Source organism: Littorina saxatilis, linkage group LG15, assembly GCF_037325665.1.
Source record: "Littorina saxatilis isolate snail1 linkage group LG15, US_GU_Lsax_2.0, whole genome shotgun sequence".
In the NCBI taxonomy this organism is placed as follows: Eukaryota; Metazoa; Mollusca; class Gastropoda; order Littorinimorpha; family Littorinidae; genus Littorina; species Littorina saxatilis.
In genome coordinates, this window is record NC_090259.1 from 39,512,405 (window position 1) to 39,532,606 (window position 20,202).

General features: G+C 41.0%; 1 protein-coding gene across 1 annotated transcript in view; it reads right to left on the minus strand.

Annotated features, from left to right (window-relative positions):
• Window positions 1-20,202, minus strand: part of LOC138949290 (protein disulfide-isomerase A3-like) — a 37,981-nt gene that overhangs the window by 9,572 nt on the left and 8,207 nt on the right. The window contains exons 2-7 of the mRNA XM_070321078.1: window positions 19,438-19,525; window positions 17,833-17,950; window positions 13,769-13,876; window positions 12,717-12,840; window positions 11,420-11,536; window positions 787-909 (exon numbers count right to left, since the gene is read on the minus strand). Of these exons, the coding sequence (XP_070177179.1) occupies window positions 787-909; window positions 11,420-11,536; window positions 12,717-12,840; window positions 13,769-13,876; window positions 17,833-17,950; window positions 19,438-19,525 (678 nt within the window). The remainder of the gene's footprint in view (window positions 1-786; window positions 910-11,419; window positions 11,537-12,716; window positions 12,841-13,768; window positions 13,877-17,832; window positions 17,951-19,437; window positions 19,526-20,202) is intronic.

Genomic DNA, 20,202 nt, shown 5'->3' on the forward strand with positions numbered 1-20,202 from the left:
TAGTTGAACACGTCGGCAGCTCTCATCGCCATTTTCCCCGACAAAGGCCAGGGAAATAATGATACAATAAGCTTAGTTCTGATTGGTTAACCGCAGTCAGGATTACAAAAGGGTGAACGCGATTGGCTAATGGACATAGAGCGCTAAACCATGCAAACTCGTTTTGAGGCTTGCAAGGAAGTAAGTCCAGTGCAAACCTGAAAACCAAAAGTCCCTGGACTTGCTTCCATTTGCCGATTTTTATCCTTCGATTAATTTTTTTTAGTGGACTTACTTCTTCAAAAAGTCCATAAATATTGATCGCACATCTTAGAAATTTTGACACAAGATGCGCCTTTTTCCCCTCTGCATTATGATATGAAAATCTCATTTTTACCAAATTTGGACTTACTGCCTTCTGCCAATACACGGCAGACATTCACAGGGTCGCGACAACTACATCATCATAGAATGCTTCTCCGAAGAGGTGAGTCTTGAGATTTGCTTTGAAAGAAGGCAGAGATGGACTGAGACGTAGAGACAAAGGGAGTTTGTTCCAGATATGATCAGCTGCGACTGAAAGACAGCGGCCACCATGATCGTCCCTCTGATACTTAGGAGCTTTGACAAATTTATTTCACTGCATCTGAATGTTCTACCTTAGTTATTATACCTTACAGCTAACCTAGCTGTTCCACAAGCAACAAACCTCAATGAAAATACTACTTAGTCTCTGTTTTGGAGAATGCCAACCCCACAGGTGTATCACCAACAAGAGACCAATGGAAAAGCTGCACACACACACACCTGTTACGCCAGTAGTTGGTGCCCTTAGGGTTCTTGACGAAGTCTACTTCGTAAAATGCAACGAATGTTGGCTTCTTGAAGTTGCCAGCATTACCAAGTGTTCTATGGGCGCAAAGACCAAATCTGAAAAGACATGATTAAGACATGAACACACAGGAACAAATTTGAAGCAGTGCTTTATTAAAAACAGCACAGAAACCAGAGTTTTGTGCTTGTATGTGATACCAGAGTTAAGTGCTTCTACTTGTTACTGTTTGGGTGAATCCATTTCTATTTCACAGTTTGCCAGCTTAGTAATACAAATCCACTGAGGCAAATCACAGCTGCTCATGCCTCGCCTTTTGTCTGCACCCACACATTTTGATCATCTTTCAATCTTGCCCAGTTGTCAGTGACCTTGCACATCCTCTTTTTACATTTAGTCAAGTTTTGACTAAATGTTTTAACGTAGAGGGGGGAATCGAGACGAGGGTCGTGGTGTATGTGCGTGTGTGTGTGTGTGTGTCTGTGTCTGTGTGTGTGTGTAGAGCGATTCAGACTAAACTACTGGACCGATCTTTATGAAATTTGACATGAGAGCTCCTGGGTATGAAATCCCTGAACGTTTTTTTCATTTTTTTGATAAATGTCTTTGATGACGTCATATCCGGCTTTTTGTGAAAGTTGAGGCGGCACTGTCACGCCCTCATTTTTCAATCAAATTGGTTGAAATTTTGGTCAAGTAATCTTCGACGAAGCCCGGACTTCGGTATTGCATTTCAGCCTGGTGGCTTAAAAATTAATTAATGACTTTGGTCATTAAAAATCTGAAAATTGTAAAAAAAAATAAAAATTTATAAAACGATCCAAATATACGTTCATCTTATTCTCCATCATTTTCTGATTCCAAAAACATATAAATATGTTATACTAGCAGTCAAACCCGGCTTCGCCCGGGTGTTAGCAGAACCCTAAAGCATGTTATGACATGTGTGCTTTCCATTAATTATCAGAGTTAATTACCTCCTTTATTTGGATAACACAGTCAGAGTTACGTCCCTTTGTTTCTTGAAAATGTCATGAACGGTTCGGTTAATTTTTTCTTGTTCGATTCTTCCCCTCGTAGGAGCAATAGCGAGTCTCTAATATTACTGGCATTATGTGCTTACTACAGGTGAACAGTAGGCACTGAACTGGCCTTGCACTATATAGGCTGTATTCAATAAAGCAGAGGTCCATAATATGAGAAAGTAAACAATAAATCAAGAAACTAAAACCCAGGTGCATATCTGCGGCTCCTAGGCATTGTTGATGCACACTACCGCGTTCCTGTCCTCACAGACAGACAGACACAGTCAGGCCCGGCTTCGCCCGGGTGTTTCTGCTCTCGCGGCGTGTGCTTTGATGTGTTGTAGACGAAATGTAGCGGTTTTAGTAGACATGCAGTGATGACATCGAGATTGCTATAATTCTTTTTTCTTTTAGGGGGTAAGGAAGGGGTTGGTGTGGTGGTGATGGGGGATGATGGGGGTGCTGGGGATGGTGGTTGGGTTGGTGTTGATGATGTAGAGCTAGTGGGAGTGGTAGTTGTGGAGTCGGCGGTGGTGGTGGTGGGGGGGGTCGGATCTGGGGATTGAAAGGGGGGGGGGGGGGGGCTTTTTTTTTAGAAGAGCCAAGCCACAACTAAAAGTTTCTCTCTTCGGGGGGGAGGCGGAGGAGGGCTGGCAGCGCAGCGGCGTTGGCAGCGGGGGTGGTGCGATCACAGACAGACAGACACTCAGGCCCGGCTTCGCCCGGGTGTTTCTGCTCTCCCCTCTCTCAGAAACCTCTCGAATCTTATTCCAATGTGGATAAGAAAAATGACGGTGTGAGCTGGTTCAACGTGTTCTTCGTGATTTGTTTCCCCTTCTCACACCCAATGTAGTTACCGTCTGATCAAAGCACGCATACCTCATGAGTGAGCGCGTCATACCTTTTTGAACAGTGGAGAGAAATCTGTAAATTCTCGTGATCTTTCACTGAGGCGATCGTTTCGTAAACATTATTCGCGATGATCTGGAAGGCAGGGAGGGGGAGCAGGGGGCAGGGTTAGTGTGTGTGTGTGTGTGGGAGGGGGGGGGGGGGCGGCGGGATGATAGCGGGCGGGGGGTAACCCTTGAGAATGACACGGTATACTGGTTTGATGAGAGTTACCTCCCTTCCGTGGGTGACAAAGCATGACTTACCTCCCTTGCACTATGTAGACTGTATTGATAGATGGGGAGGGTCATTATCCGAGGAAGGAAACAATGTCTGGAGAAACTAAAACCCAGGTGCACATTTGTGGGTCCAGGGCAGTGTGCATGCAAAATATCTTGTGCTTATCTTTTGCCATCTCTGAGGTATGGCGACCACAGACAGACACACAGACAGACACTCTCTTTTATTATATGTACTAGCAGTCAAACCCGGCTTCGCCCGGGTGTTAGCAGAACCCTAAAGCATGTTATGACATGTGTGCTTTGCATTAATTATCAGAGTTAATTACCTCCTTTATTTGGATAACACAGTCAGAGTTACGTCCCTTTGTTTCTTGAAAATGTCATGAACGGTTCGGTTAATTTCCATAATATGAGAAAGTAAACAATAAATCAAGAAACTAAAACCCAGGTGCATATCTGCGGCTCCTAGGCATTGTTGATGCACACTATCGCGTTCCTGTCCTCACAGACAGACACAGTCAGGCCCGGCTTCGCCCGGGTGTTTCTGCTCTCCCCTCTCTCAGAAACCTCTCGAATCTTATTCCAATGTGGATAAGAAAAATGACAGTGTGAGCTGGTTCAATGTGTTCTTCGTGATTTGTTTCCCCTTCTCACACCCAATGTAGTTACCGTCTGATCAAAGCACGCATACCTCATGAGTGAGCGCGTCATACCTTTTTGAACAGGGGAGAGAAATCTGTAAATTCTCGTGATCTGTCACTGAGGCGATCGTTTCGTAAACATTATTCGCGATGATCTGGAAGGCAGGGAGGGGGAGCAGGAGGCAGGGTTAGTGTGTGTGTGTGTGTGTGGGGGGGGGGGGGGGGGTCGGCGGGATGATAGCGGGCGGGGGGTAACCCTTGAGAATGACACGGTATACTGGTTTGATCAGAGTTACCTCCCTTCCGTGGGTGACAAAGCATGACTTACCTCCCTTGCACTATGTAGACTGTATTGATAGATGGGGAGGGTCATTATCCGAGGAAGGAAACAATGTCTGGAGAAACTAAAACCCAGGTGCACATTTGTGGGTCCAGGGCAGTGTGCATGCAAAATATCTTGTGCTTATCTTTTGCCATCTCTGAGGTATGGCGACCACAGACAGACACACAGACAGACAGACACTCTCTTTTATTATATGTATAGCAGTTAAGCCCGGCTTCGCCCGGGAGTAAGCGGAGCCCTGTAGCAATTTAGGACGCTCGCTATCCCATTATCATTAGCTTTACCTCCTTTGTTTGGATACAAAAAAAGAGTTCAGTCTCCCTTACCTTCTAGAAATCTCCGGAACTGTCCAGTTAATTTTTCTTTCTTCATTTCTTCCCCTCATAGGAGCAATAGCGAGTCTCTAATATCACTGGCATGATGTGCTTGCTACAGGTGAACAGTAGGCACTGAACTGGTCTTGCACCATATAGGCTGTATTCAATAAATGGGAGGTCCATAATCTGAGAAAGGAAACAATGAATCAAGAAACTAAAACCCAGGTGCACATCCGCGGCACCTAGGGAGTGTACGTGCACACTATCTTGTTCCTGCCTCTTGCCATCTCAGAGGTATGGCGACCACAGACAAAAAAGAGTTATCTCCCTTACCCTCTAGAAATTTCCGGAACTGTCCAGTTAATTTTTCATTCTTCATTTCTTCCCCTCATAGGAGCAATAGCAAGTCTCTAATATCACTGGCATGATGTGCTTGCTACAGGTGAACAGTTATCTCCCTTACCTTCTAGAAATTTCTGGAACTGTCCAGTTAATTTTTCATTCTTCATTTCTTCCCCTCATAGGAGCAATAGCGAGTCTCTAATATCACTGGCATGACGTGCTTGCTACAGGTGAACAGTAGGCACTGAACTGGTCTTGCACCATATAGGCTGTATTCAATAAATGGGAGGTCCATAATCTGAGAAAGGAAACAATGAATCAAGAAACTAAAACCCATGTGCACATCTGCGGCTCCTAGGGAGTGTCCATGCACATCTTGTTCCTGCCTCTTGCCATCTCTGAGGTATGGCGACCACAGACAGACACACAGACAGACAGACACTCTCTTTTATTATATGTATAGATAGATAGATAGATTTGGATTAAAAACAAGCTCTGAAAATTAAATATATAAAAATTATTATCAAAATTAAATTGTCGAAATCAATTTAAAAACACTTTCATCTTATTCGTTGTCGGTTCCTGATTCCAAAAACATATAGATATGATATGTTTGGATTAAAAACACGCTCAGAAAGTTAAAACAAAGAGAGGTACAGAAAAGCGTGCTATCCTTCTTAGCGCAACTACTACCCCGCTCTTCTTGTCAATTTCACTGCCTTTGCCATGAGCGGTGGACTGACGATGCTACGAGTATACGGTCTTGCTGAAAAATGGCATTGCGTTCAGTTTCATTCTGTGAGTTCGACAGCTACTTGACTAAATGTTGTATTTTTGCCTTACGCGACTTGTTACATTTAGTAAAGTTTGACTAAATGTTTTAACATAGAGGGGGGAATCGAGACGAGGGTCGTGGTGTGTGGGTGTGTGTCTGTGTGTGTGTAGAGCCATTCAGAGTAAACTACTGGACCGATCTTTATGAAATTTTTCATGAGTATGATATCCCCAGACGTTTTTTTCATGTTTTCGATAAATGTCTTTGATGACGTCATATACGGCATTTTGTAAAAGTTGAGGCGACACTGTCACACCCTCATTTTTCAATAAAATTGATTGAAATTCTAGTCAAGCAATCTTCGACAAAGGCCGGACTTTATTTCAGAGTCAAATTTGTGTGCAGACTCTCTTCGGTGTCCGAACTCCCCCCCCCCCCCCCCCCCCCCCCCCCCCCCGTGTACACTACATTGGGTGTGCACGTTAAAGATCCCACGATTGACAAAAGGGTCTTTCCTGGCAAAAATTGCTTAGGCACAGTTAATAATTGTCTACCTATACCCGTGTGACTTGGAATAATAGGCCGTGAAAGGTAAATATGCGCCGAAATGGCTGCAATTACTGGCCGTATAAAATTTCATCTCACACGGCATCACTGCAGAGCGCCTAGAACTGTACCCACGGAATATGCGCGATATAAGACTCATTGATTGATTGATTGATTGTTGCAAGGGACTGGGTGGCCGAGTGGTAACGCACTTGCGCTCGGAAGCGAGAGGTTGCGTGTTCAGGCCTGGGTCAGGCCGCAATTTTCTCCCCCCTTTCCTAACCTAGGTGGTGGGTTCAAGTGCTAGTCTTTCGGATGAGACGAAAAACCGAGGTCCCTTCGTGTACACTACATTGGGGTGTGCACGTTAAAGATCCCACGATTGACAAAAGGGTCTTTCCTGGCAAAATTGTAAAGGCATAGATAAAAATGTCCAACAAATACCCGTGGGACTTGGAATAAAGTAAAAAAAAAAAAAAAATTCCATCTCACACGGCATTAAGTCTCAATGCGCCACTAATAGTCAGAATGTTGACCCTGGGCGTTAAATGGAAGAAGAAGAAGCAAGATCGGTTGTAAGAAAACGAAAGTAGACCCAAGTCACCAAATGAGGATGCCCTGAAAACTTCCCCACCATCTGATTTTTATCCAGATTCTATAGCTGTCAACGAGTTGTTCTGTTTAATTTGTTTCTCCATTCCATCATTTTTTTAAGCTGTTACAAATTCGTCACGAAGACCCATAAAAGCCCAGAAGCCATTTTTGTTACATTTATAACCAGAGACATTGGTCAAGGATGTGAATCAGTTGTTATCTTTTTATGTTGTTGTTTTTTATGTTGTTGTATTTTATGTTGTTGTATTTTTTTTGTTGTATGTTATGTTGTTTTTATGTTCTTGTTGTTGTTTTTATGTTCTTGTTGTTGTTGATTTTATCCATTAAACTGATTTTATGTTTAACTCCATTAATAATCTGTTTTGTTTGTCTATTCAGTCATTTTAGCCTGTTATAAATTTGTCATGACTGAAGAGCCATAATAGCCCAGGAAGGCATTTTTTTGTACAATTAGAACCAGAGGCATTGGTCGTGGGTGTGACTCAGTTTTTTTTATGTTGTTGTTGTTGTTGTTTTAATCGATTAAACTGGTTTTAAGTTTAACTCACTTTTTTGTATTCAGTGCGCGCGCGTGTGTGTGTGTGTGTTATAAATGTGTGCATTTTGGAGAGAGAGAGAGAGAGAGAGAGAGAGAGAGAGAGAGAGAGAGAGAGAGAGAGAGAGAGAGAGAGAGAGAGAGGGAGAGAGAGAGAACTCAGAAAATGTTATTTGCTACGCCATTGGTCATTACAAAGCTTCCACGACCAAAAACATTGTCAAAAGCGCAAAAGGGTTGTGGAGGGAACACACACAATACAGTTGAGCCACACACAAACACAAACACACACACACACAGAGGGACGGGAGGGGGGGTGGGGGGCGGAGAGTGCACGGCCTTATGCAAAGCAGAACAGTTCCTTACACAAACAGTTGCTCTTTCTATCGGTTGTCCTGACTGTGTGAGTGTATGTAAGTACATGTACTTTTCCACTTGTTATTCACAAACCTTTTCTTCTAACAAGGATATGTATCAAAACATTTAAACATAAAAAGACAAATAAATAAAAAAAATGATATGAAAAAAAACCCTACTTTTATCAAGTAACAGGCACGTGGCCGGATGTATGAAAGTCAATCCACAATATTTTCATACATCCGGTTAACCGGATTTAGTAAAGACCGGATGTATGAAAGACAAAAAGTGGGTCCCGACGACTTTCTTACATCCGGTCTCGACTGTAGACTCACTTTTGCTTCGCATGGGAGTCAAAAATGAAATCTCGCGCGCGCGAGATCCTGATACATCCGTTTTTTTCTGCACACTATCTTGTCACGACGACTGTCTTGTTGACAAACGAAGATTCGCGAAAGAAAAAGAAAAGCGCAGACTCTTGAGTAGAGAGCTAATAAAGTAATCGCTAATCGAGCTAAGTGGCAATCCGCGGCGACTTCCTTGGGAGTCGGGAATACGAAAATCCTGTGGTGTTATCTAGATGGTGAAAAGGATAGCGAAGCGAAAGTACGCAAAGAGAGGAGCCTGTACGAAGACCTCAACGATCGTGGTCAAGTTCAGCGATGCAAGGCGAAGAATCATTCATATGAGCGGAAAGATGATTCGGGAGAAAAGTCGTTATGCTTTCTATCGAGTTAGGACATTCGGATTTTACTGGTTGCGCCACAATGTCAAATGTGCTTCACTCAGCGGGGAGCGAGTATTACGCCATGAGTAAATTTTCTTTGAAATTTGAGTTCAAGTTGTTCTGCTGCAATGTGTTTGGGTGTGTGTCTGTGCGTGTGTGTTTTGATACGACAGTAAACTGCAACTGTGTGTTTGTGTGTAAACATGACAGTAGATACACGGCAACCAAATTCATGACCGCCCGGGCCAAAAACTCAAACCCCCCTTTTACGACCCCCCCCCCCCCCCTCTTTTACGACCTAATTTTCAAGGTTTTTCCAAAGTCGTAAACAGGGGGTTCTACTGTAGCCTATGTATTCAATAGCTCAATTTTCTCTCTCTCTCTCTCTCTCTCTCTCTCTCTCTCTCTCTCTCTCTCTCTCTCTCTTTCAGTGCTCTTTGTAAAATATTGCCCCGGCCCCTCCACCTGTGAAGAAAGGACACCTGTCTAATAGGGACACCATTACCACACCCCAAGGGTGTCCTTTAGAGACAGGTTTTACTGTATTGCATTTCAGCTTGGAGGCTTAAAAATTAATTAATGACTTTGGTCATTTAAAATCTAACAAGAAGGGCAAAGCCCATACGACTCACATGCTTGACCTTTACATGACCTTGACCTTCAGGGTCAAGGTCAAATAACTAAACCTAGCAATGACATCATACACTAAGAACTGCTTTACACATTTTTCCTACCAAAATACATGTGACCTTGACCCAAGGTCAAGGTCATCCAAGGTCATTCAACACAAAGCTGTTAATTCAAGACATAGGAAGTACAATGGTGCTTATTGGCTCTTTCTACCATGAGATATGGTCACTTTTACTGGTTCACTACCTTATTTTGGTCACATTTCATAAGGGTCAAAGTGACCTTGACCTTGATCATATGTGACCAAATGTGTCTCATGATGAAAGCATAACATGTGCCCCACATAATTTTTAAGTTTGAAACAGTTATCTTCCATAGTTCAGGGTCAAGGTCACTTCAAAATATGTATACAATCCAACTTTGAAGAGCTCCTGTGACCTTGACCTTGAAGCAAGGTAAACCAAACTGGTATCAAAAGATGGGGCTTACTTTGCCCTATATACCATATATAGGTGAGGTATTCAATCTCAAAAACTTCAGAGAAAATGGGAAAAATGTGAAAAATAGCTGTTTTTTAGACAACATTTATGGCCCCTGCGACCTTGACCTTGAAGCAAGGTCAAGATGCTATGTATGTTTTTTGGGGCCTTGTCATCATACACCATCTTGCCAAATTTGGTACTGATAGACTGAATAGTGTCCAAGAAATATCCAACGTTAAAGTTTTCCGGACGGACGGACGGACGTCCGGACGGACGGATGACTCGGGTGAGTACATAGACTCACTTTTGCTTCGCATGTGAGTCAAAAATTGTAATCAAAATTATTTTTTTATAAAACGATCCAAACTTACGTTTATCGTATTCTTCATAATTTTTTTATTCCAAAAACATATAAATATGTTATATTCGGATTAAAAACAAGCTCTGAAAATTTAAAAATTATGATTAAAATTAAATTTCCGAAATCGATTTAAAAACAATTTCATCTGATTCCTTGTTCGTTCCTGATTCCAAAAACATATAGATATGATATGTTTCTTTCTTTCTTTCTTATTTGGTGTCGTCGTTTTCAACCACGAAGGTTATATCGCGACGGGGAAAGGGGGGGAGATGGGATAGAGCCACTTGTTAATTGTTTCTTGTTCACAAAAGCACTAATCAAAAAATTGCAACGTAGTACAATATATGACCTTACTGGGAGAATGCAAGTTTCCAGTAAAAAGGACTTAACATTTCTTACATACTGCTTGACTAAAATCATTACAAACATTGACTATATTCTATACAAGAAACACTTAACAAGGGTAAAAGGAGAAACAGAATCCGTTAGTCGCCTCTTACGACATGCTGGGGAGCATCGGGTAAATTCTTCCCCCAAACCCACGGGGGGTTATATGTTTGGATTAAAAAAAAAGTTCAGAGAGTTAAAAAGAATAGAGATATAGAAAAGCGTGCTATCCTCCTCAGCGCAACCGCTACCGCGCTTTTTTTGATTGTTAATTTCACTGCCTTTGCTACGAGCGGTGGACAGACGACGCTACGAAAGTACGGTCTTGCAGAAAAAATGCAATGCGTTCAGTTTCATTCTGTGAGTTCGACTGAGCTTGACTAAAATAATGTTGTATTTTCACCTTACGCGACTTGTTTTAACATATCATGTATATAAAATGTTTCTTCTTTTTTGGTGTATACATGTATATCGATATATATACAAAGAATGAAGCAGTGATCAGTGTTTATAATTTAGGCTGGGCTGACTGACTGAGTTGCAAAGCTTTGATTGGCCAAATACAGCTAAAATACCCATGCAGACCTGTTTACCCCCAAAACTTGACGAGAGTAATGGTCAAGTAAAACAAGAAGAGCAAACGCTCGATCGAGTCACTTTCGCAGTTCTGAATATTATATGAGGCATCAGATGGACAGGAAGAAATTGCTATTCACAACACAATGAGTCACGTTCACATAAAATTTGAGCCCGGTCACTTTTATAGTTTCCGAAAAAAGCCCAACGTTAAGTTGTGTGTTGCCGAACAGAAAAGGCTAGTTATCTCCCTTGTTTTTTCTGATAACGTTCGTAAAAGGCTACAGATGTAAATACTTTGATGTAAAGAATAATCCTACAAAGTTTCAATCACATCCGATGAACTTTGTCAAAGATATAAAATGTCTAATTTTTCCTTTGACGCTGACCTGTGACCTTGAAAAAGGTCAAAGGTCAACGAAACCATCGTTAAAGTGTAGAGGTCATTGGAGGTCACGACTAAACAAAATATGAGCCCGATCGCTTTGATAGTTTCCGAGAAAAGTCCAACGTTAAGGTGGTGTCTACGGACGGCCGGCCGGCCGTCACTTTTTCTCAAGTGACTCAAAAATAGTAATCTGATGACCAAAATAGTAACCCAGTGGTTACAAACGCCAACATTAGCAACATAAACCTAATTTGAAGCACATTAGAATATCGTAGTCTGGACTCAAATGGAGTATTTTCCCCCCAAAATCCTAAAAAAAATAGTAATAAATTACTCCAAAACAGGTCTGCCCATGGCACCAAAATATTTTGACATTTACAAAACATTTTGCAATGAGTAGAACCCCTGTTTAGATTATAAAATAAACATACGCCTCATCTGTCAAGAATCCCTTCAGCTTGTGCAGCTTGGTGGCGTCACCAGTAAATTTGACAGCTGTCTCCTCAAACTTGCTCGCCATCACTTTGGGTCGGAACAGGACAACTTCACTGCAACACACAAGGAACAGTAAACACCAATGTTTCATTTTCAGATCCCATGACTTTATTCTGCAGGGTATATGCCCCTGAAAACTCATGTTCACAAGAATCCTCCAGTGAAATTCCCAAATGGACAAGAACATATGGATCAGAAAAACAAGAAGGGCAAAGCCCATACGACTCACATGCTTGACCTTGACCTTTACATGACCTTGACCCTGTCAAATAACTAAACCTAGCAATGACATCGTACACTAAGAACTGCTTTACACATTTTTCCTACCAAAATACATGTGACCCTGACCCAAGGTCAAGGTCATCCAAGGTCATGCAACACAAAGCTGTTAATTCAAGACATAGGAAGTACAATGGTGCTTATTGGCTCTTTCTACCATGAGATATGGTCACTTTTAGTGGTTCACTACCTTATTTTGGTCACATTTCATAAGGGTCAAAGTGACCTTGATCATATGTGACCAAATGTGTCTCATGATGAAAGCATAACATGTGCCCCACATAATTTTTAAGTTTGAAACAGTTATCTTCCATAGTTCAGGGTCAAGGTCACTTCAAAATATGTATACAATCCAACTTTGAAGAGCTCCTGTGACCTTGACCTAGAAGCATGGGGCTTACTTTGCCCTATATATCATATATAGGTGAGGTATTCAATCTCAAAAACTTCAGAGAAAATGGGGAAAATGTGAAAAATAGCTGTTTTTTAGACAACATTTATGGCCCCTGCGACCTTGACCTTGAAGCAAGGTCAAGATGCTATGTATGTTTTTTGGGGCCTTGTCATCATACACCATCTTGCCAAATTTGGTACTGATAGACTGAATAGTGTCCAAGAAATATCCAACGTTAAAGTTTTCCGGACGGACGTCCGACGGACGGGGGGGACGGACGGACGGACGACTCGGGTGAGTACATAGACTCACTTTTGCTTCGCATGTGAGTCAAAAAGGTATTAATTTACAAAAGCGTCATTCTTGTTAATGTTTGAACTGTAGGACGTAGTAAGACAGATTGCAATATCTTGAACAGCTGGTATCATGAGACTTTGTGAGACAATCCAACTTTCTCAAACAGTACATCAGCTGGTCCTAATCAACACCTAAGGCTCTACACTCTAAAAACAAAGATAAAGAAAAAGTTATACATCTGTAGCTGAAATAGCAGAACTCACTCTTTGTATTTCAACTTGTCCATGACTTGTGAAGAATAAGTGTGTGCAAACAGAAGATCATCAAAACTGTCAGCCAACTTCTGAAACGTTTTTGCCTGTTCACTGTCAGCATCAGTGAAGAATCCTGCAAAATTCAAAGCGTGAGAATATGAAATTGCAAGTGGTTTACATAACATATAAACAAACTGCATGTAACCCCCTTTGTTTTGCAAATTGAATTTTATGAAATTAAACAAAACTCCAACTAGAAGTGAAGAGTTCACAAGTGCTGTTTGACAGTAATGACACACAAATACACTGCTAACCAGTGAACCACTGGTAATGAACCAAATGAGGGGTAGTGTTGTTACCAGACACAGAAGACAAGTTCACTGTTCAGTAGGCCCTTGATTCAAAATAAATTGTTCAAAATGTCATGACCTGGGAACAACACTTGAGGGGGGTTTTAATAGACGTTTTTTGAAAATAACTAAGGTTTGTATGGATTGCTTTCCCTCTGACAAATAACTTCACACATGCTCCTGTCCACATGTTTCCGACACAAGCCTTGCTAGTTATTGGCCCCTCCAATGTTTGTCAGAGTCAAATCAAAAGCAAGGGAATTTACAACCCATACAAACCCGACAGTTATTTTCGGAATTCGTCTATTCCATCAGGCCAAAAAAAATAATAGGTGTGGTTACGGTAACATAGCCAAAAAAAAATAGGGTAGGAAGGTAGGCAATCACTTTTTTTTTTTTTTTACTTTTTTTTCTAATGTGTACAAATTAAACCTACTTGACAGGGAAATAAGTGTGCGACTCGGGCGCTTTCGCTTTCATTGCGTTTTCTGCACTCGTTTACTTGTTGTTTTGGGTATTTTTTTGACAAATGTAATAAAAAGTTATAGGGTCGGCCCCAAAAAATAGGGTAGGTCGGGTTACCGTAACCACACCTATTTTTTTTTTAGGCCTAACTCGTTATGTCAAATGTACTTCCGCAACGATCCTCAGAAATCCAGAATGCTTGGCAGTTACATAAAATTGAGAAGACGATTAACAAAAGAAACTCACCCACGACACTTCCGTCTTCACGGCCAACAAAGTCATCAAACTCTTTCTTTGTCTTCAGCTCCTTGGAGCTTGGCCCACCCTCTTTCCCCATGACCTTAACAATGCCATCTGGAAATAAAAAGAATAAAGTCAGCCACATATGCATCAAACTTTGCACAAAAGTTAGTGCTGCAAATCGCTAGTGAGTAGTATATGAACTGCACTTCTTAACAGTTGTGAATACTAAATGATTTTAATCATTGATGTACGAAGGTTAGAAAATATGAAACAAGAAGGGCAAAGCCCATACGACTCACATGCTTTACACATTTTTCCTACCAAAATACATGTGACCTTGACCCAAGGTCAAGGTGATCCAAGGTCATGCAACACAAAGCTGGTAATTCAAGACATAGGAAGTACAATGGTGCTTATTGGCTCTTTCTACCATGAGATATGGTCACTTTTAGTGGTTCACTACCTTATTTTGGTCACATTTCATAAGGGTCAAAGTGACCTTGACCTTGATCATATGTGACCAAATGTGTCTCATGATGAAAGCATAACATGTGCCCCACATAATTTTTAAGTTTGAAACAGTTATCTTCCATAGTTCAGGGTCAAGGTCACTTCAAAATATGTATACAATCCAACTTTGAAGAGCTCCTGTGACCTTGACCTTGAAGCAAGGTAAACCAAACTGGTAACAAAAGATGGGGCTTACTTTGCCCTATATATATCATATATAGGTGAGGTATTGAATCTCAAAAACTTCAGAGAAAATGGGAAAAATGTGAAAAATAGCTGTTTTTTAGGCAACATTTATGGCCCCTGCGACCTTGACCTTGAAGCAAGGTCAAGATGCTATGTATGTTTTTTGGGGCCTTGTCATCATACACCATCTTGCCAAATTTGGTACTGATAGACTGAATAGTGTCCAAGAAATATCCAACGTTAAAGTTTTCCGGACGTCCGGACGGACGACTCGGGTGAGTACATAGACTCACTTTTGCTTCTGTAGTTTATTTATTTGAGCAGTGTTATACATATGACTAAGTGCCAAAAGGTGCTCACAGAACAGAAGACGACTTTGTTTTACAATAAAAATGTTTCTAAAAACGTGTGTCTGCTGAAAATTGGTGTGTGTGTGGATGAATGTGCGAAGAGATAGTGGACATAATTTCGTGTGTCTGACTTGAACGGTTTTGAAGTTATCTTTGTTTAAAGTCAAAAATAACGCCAAAACCGGCCATCTGAAAACGGACATCGTGATACCTCGTGTTTTGAATATGCCACAGAAAAATAACAAGAAGCACAAATGAATTGCATTTAGTTTGATTGAATGCCTGAAACATCGCTTTACAGACGAGACCAAACGTCAAATCTAAATCTCGAGAGAATTTTTTTTTTTCGATAACCGAATTTTAAGGTGTCACACGCAAGATGTGTCGTCATCACGGCATACATTTTTCAATCGCAGATATTTACTAAATTTCTTTTTCAAAAATTCTGAAATTGATGTCGACACGTCAAGCGATAACGGTGTCTCAAACTGCTGTCTTAATTTCAAGTAATCCAGCAAAGACTGCAGAACTTTTGAACAGCATTTTTGAAAACGATTTGAAAATTTCGTCATATCTTGCGTGCGACAAAATGTTCGGTAATTAACGGTTATTTTCTTTTAAAAACAAAATTTACATGTACAAAGATCTACTTCATCTACGGAACCACGTGACACATTCTGTGTTCAAAATTTGTGAAGAAATCACGAACCACGAATGCGCTATCAAGTGTTGAAATTATGTCGTCAACATCTTTTCAGATCTTGCGTGCGACACCATCTTGCGTTCAACATAAAATGTCACTACCTTATCGAGTTTAATGGGTAAAACTAACTATTTGTTGTCTTAGTTTAATCTTCTTAATTAAAAGCGTAATAAAACCGAACTTCCAAGATGAATTTTAATTGAGATTAGCGAAAGAGCGGGCACGCAAGTCGACCTTAAAGTAAAAGAATGATAACACGAGCGTTTGTCGTGTTGTCTTGCGTGCAACACATTGTCCAAAAAGGAAAATGTATATTTTTCTCAGACGTTTTTTAAGTTGAAACCTTGAAACTTCACACACATTTGGGGTTTAATCGCCCCCATGCATGGTAAAAGTCTTGTTGACCCTTGTCAGATTTCAAGGTCACGGCTGGGTCACATGTGGTTCAGAAAACGGATGAAACATATTTTTTCAGAGATTTTTGAAGCTAGAACCTTCAAACTTCAAACAACGCTTTTGCTTAATGATTGTTCAACATGGAGAATTCAAGGTTGATCCTTGAGAAATGTGAAGGTCATAGCAGGGTCTCGTGTGGGTAAAAATGAGATTGTTCGGACACTGCATGTAGCATGGAACGACAAAACATAAGTCATGTCATATTTCAGATATCAGTACATTTACAAATGGACAACACCAGCAAACATGAACCAAGTCTGGTCGACCTTAGTCAAATGTCAAGGTCAAAGTGGCGTTATGGTTTGGGTAAAAAAAAAAGGAAATTGTATTGAACTTCAATTTATATAAAACCAAAGTCTGGTTGATCTGTTTTAAGATTTAAGGTCAAATCTGTTATTTAAGGTCAAATCAAATAGAAATTTGTTGATGCTTAAATCTTTGAAACTTCCAACAGGTTTGAGGTTTGACAACTTCTGGACTTTGAAATCTGGTATGGTTGATCCTGGTAATATTAATTGGTCAAAACATCAAGATCAACAATTATAAAATAAGCACTTTCACCAATGTCAAGTGAGCAATAGCAGCAAACGTGAGTTTTATAAAGATTATCACTTTTTGTGTGACCTCAACTTGATCCCTCTGAATGCTCTCAATCATGGAAATTGACCACACTTTGATTATAACCAAACAACATCAAAACTTTGGAATGTGTGAAGTTTCAAAGGTGTTGCTTAAAAGGCGTTCGTGAAAATGACAATTGTATGTGTCTGACTTCAATGCGACCCCGCTGCGACCTTGACGTTTGATTTTATCAACCAGACTTTCATCATGTGTGAATGACTTCAAACACTATAAAACTAGTTGAAGAAATTGACAATTTTTCAAAGTTTAAGCCAGATGGCACTGCTGTGACCTTGAAATTTGACAAACATTAACCAGGCGGTCACCTTTTTTAGAAAATATCCTTAATTAAAGGATCTTTAACCTTACTGTGACCTTGGAATTTGATGAGGTTTAATTTAACTTGCGTAGTGTGCCAAGTTTCAAGGCCCTAGCTTCAAAAACATATGAGAAAACCTCATTGAAAAATGTATATGTTTGACCTCAACGCGACCCTGCTGTGACCTTGACTTTTTCAACCAGACTTTAATCGTGTGTGAACATTATACACTAGAACTGTCTGTATTTTCAAAGCTCGTGCTATAAACGCGCTGAATAAATTGAAAATATTCCACATTTGGACCAGATGTGACCCCGCTGTGACCTTGAACTTTGACAAAGATTAACCAGCAGGTCACTTTTAATGATGCTGAAAGTATGTGAAGTATGTAAAGTCTAACTGATCTAGTATTAAAACATGTAAGACGTGACAACGACAATTTTCCAGTTTGCAAAGGAAATTTAACCTCGCTGTGACCTTGAAATTCAATGTTGTTTAATGTGATGTGCACCATACCTGGAGGTCATTATACTTTGGTTGTGTGCCAAGTTTCAAAGCCCTAGCTTTAAAAACGTGCGAGATAACCTTAATGCTATGACTCAGTGCCGTTTTGAATGATAAAACGAACAGAATTATCGTTATTTGTAAAATCATTTGGGTAAATTTATCTTTTCTTTTCGTAATTGGGTTCCAGCATCTGTTGTCTTAACAAAAATCACAATATCAGTCGTGTTTGTCAACTTTTATTTTTTAGCCCCTTTGTCCGCTTTTTGTGCGCACCTTTTGGCACTTAGTCATATGTGGAAGTAAAATTAATGTACTTGAACATTTTTCTTGAACTTGAAGCAGTGATTCTGCTTACAGCTCTGGTAACGATTTACTGAGTTCAAAGCATAATCCTGATACAGTGCATGACACATACCAGCCTCCCTGGGACCATCATAATCCTTGCTGAATTCTCCATTCCTGAATATCTTCAAAGTTGGGTAGCCGGACACACCATATTCTTTGCAGATCTTAGTCTCAACACTACAGTCGACCTGTTCAGACAGACATATTAAGTTGTTGAAGTACATGTATTAGTTACTCAAATGCAAAACACACATCCGATCTGTCATGCATACACAGAACAGCTGGACACAGACGATAAACACAAAAAGTTTGGACCCCTTTCTACCCCACCTATGTTGACCAAGTTTTTTTTTATAGCCGAGACCAGCTGTGCTGCAGCAGGTCACTCAGAAATGTAGAAACTGTGTATCAACATCAGGCATGAGCAAGTTCCAGAATTTTCACTCGCCTTGTGGGCTAGGGAAATTCAAAATTGACTAGCCCACAAACAAATTCACTCGCCCACAAAAATGAGTTTCCAAAAAACAAAACGATTCCATCCATTCAAACGTGGTGAAAGGCGAGCAGGTCTTTGCAAGCGCCTGTACAGATCGCATCAGTTGGGCGACACGAGCACGCTGGTCTTGCGTTAGCTGGTGCTTATAGCGTGTCCCCCCTCGGTGTTTTCGACTTTTTTGTTTGAGTTTACCCATTTTTTGGTGTTTTGTTGGTGAGACTTTGATGTTTCGTGTGCACGTATGTTTTCTACCTTAAATTTGTCCGTACCAACAACGAATGGCCCCTTTCTCTCCTTCTCAGATGCGGCATGCTTTTCGCAAGCAGTACACAACATGACGTTTTTTTCCCCGATCATAGTTTAGCCAGTCTCTCTGCTCACCAGTCAGATTTCGTATAGTCTGCCTGGAAGGAACGCTTCCTCTGTTCGGAGTCATACTTTTGTCAATCTTTGGGACTCCGTTCCCTCTGGTTTGGCTTTTTTTTTTGGAGGGGGGGAGGGGGGGAGGAGCTGGCAGTTGTGCAAGTATTTCTACATGTTTACAGCTTCAGATCTGCCTAGGCTTCTGAGACACACATGGTGCGTTGACAATTCTGATTGGTTAAAATCGCGTCAACGAAAAGTCCTGATAACCCTGAAATCATATGGTCATTCTGATTGGTTCATGGTCACTAAAGAGAATTTCCCGATCAGCTGGAACTGGAGCTTCGACCACATCTAATTTTAGCAATTGTAGACGACAACGTGCTTCGCATCAGACAATCGTCGCTCGGAAAATGATAATCCACAGACCCAAAATTTACACTCGCCAAGTGGGCGAACATTATAAGACTTTCTACTCGCCCACACTCATTTCTGGTCGCCTGTGGCGAGTGGGCGACCGATCTTGCTCATGCCTGAACATGCTGGAATGCAGGCGTTAGATGGACGTTACAGGAAGCGACTGAAGCTAACAGTCTGAGCGGATATATCCCTACCTGGTCAGCTGGAGCCATATGAGTGGGTACGGAAATATCTGTACCTAGGAGACAATGAGTTAAGGGAGAAGTGCCATTACCAAATTCCTTTGCTCCAACTGAGTGACTGCATGACTAAGCAATAAATATATAACTGCACAAAACAAGCCAACAATACACACAGGTTTATCACCAACAAGACAGATTTATAATTGGACAATACCTTTGCAAGGCTCACTGGATGATCATTCTTCAGCAGTCTTTCAGCAGCTTTTTCATACTCGGGCGCAAGGTTTTTGCAGTGACCGCACCTACAGACAAACACACATTATATCATTATTAATATTAACAATACAGGAAGAAAAGAATGCATGGAAGAAAACATCACCTAAAACCGATGTAAAGCTAGTTACCTGTTACTTAGGTCGTACTTTTTATTTTGGCAGGAAAAAGTTTTATTCCTCATTCAAAGAATGTTAGTATTCATGCATGTACAAATTACAATGCATTAAACTTAGTTGTGTTTTTTTTATAATCTGACATCAGGGCTGTACCTTAACACCTGCAGCGGGTTCAAACCACGTTGGGCGAATTCAAAATTCCTCTCCACCCGCCCGTCTGGCGACCTTAAATTTCTTTGATCAGAAAGCTGCAAGTTTACGCAACGCTGTTTAAAATCGGAACAGGCGAGCAAAGAGGCTTTCGCATTTTACACCAGCTTTGGACGCCATGTTTCTCGCGCCGCTCGAGACTACCTTTTTTCTCCCAATAGCTAGCTGTCCAATCTTTAAACTTTCACATTGTAGTTGCATGTACACGCGTTGGACTTTGAGCTACAAATGCAACGTATGTCGGCACGAGCAGCTAAGGTGGTTGTAAGAAATCCGGGCTGGTTGGGGGCCGTTTGGGATTTTTTGGGGACCGGTTCAAATTGCTTACTTAGCGGCCCCCTGGATGGTAGCCAAAAGGTTAAAGTACACCCCTGCCC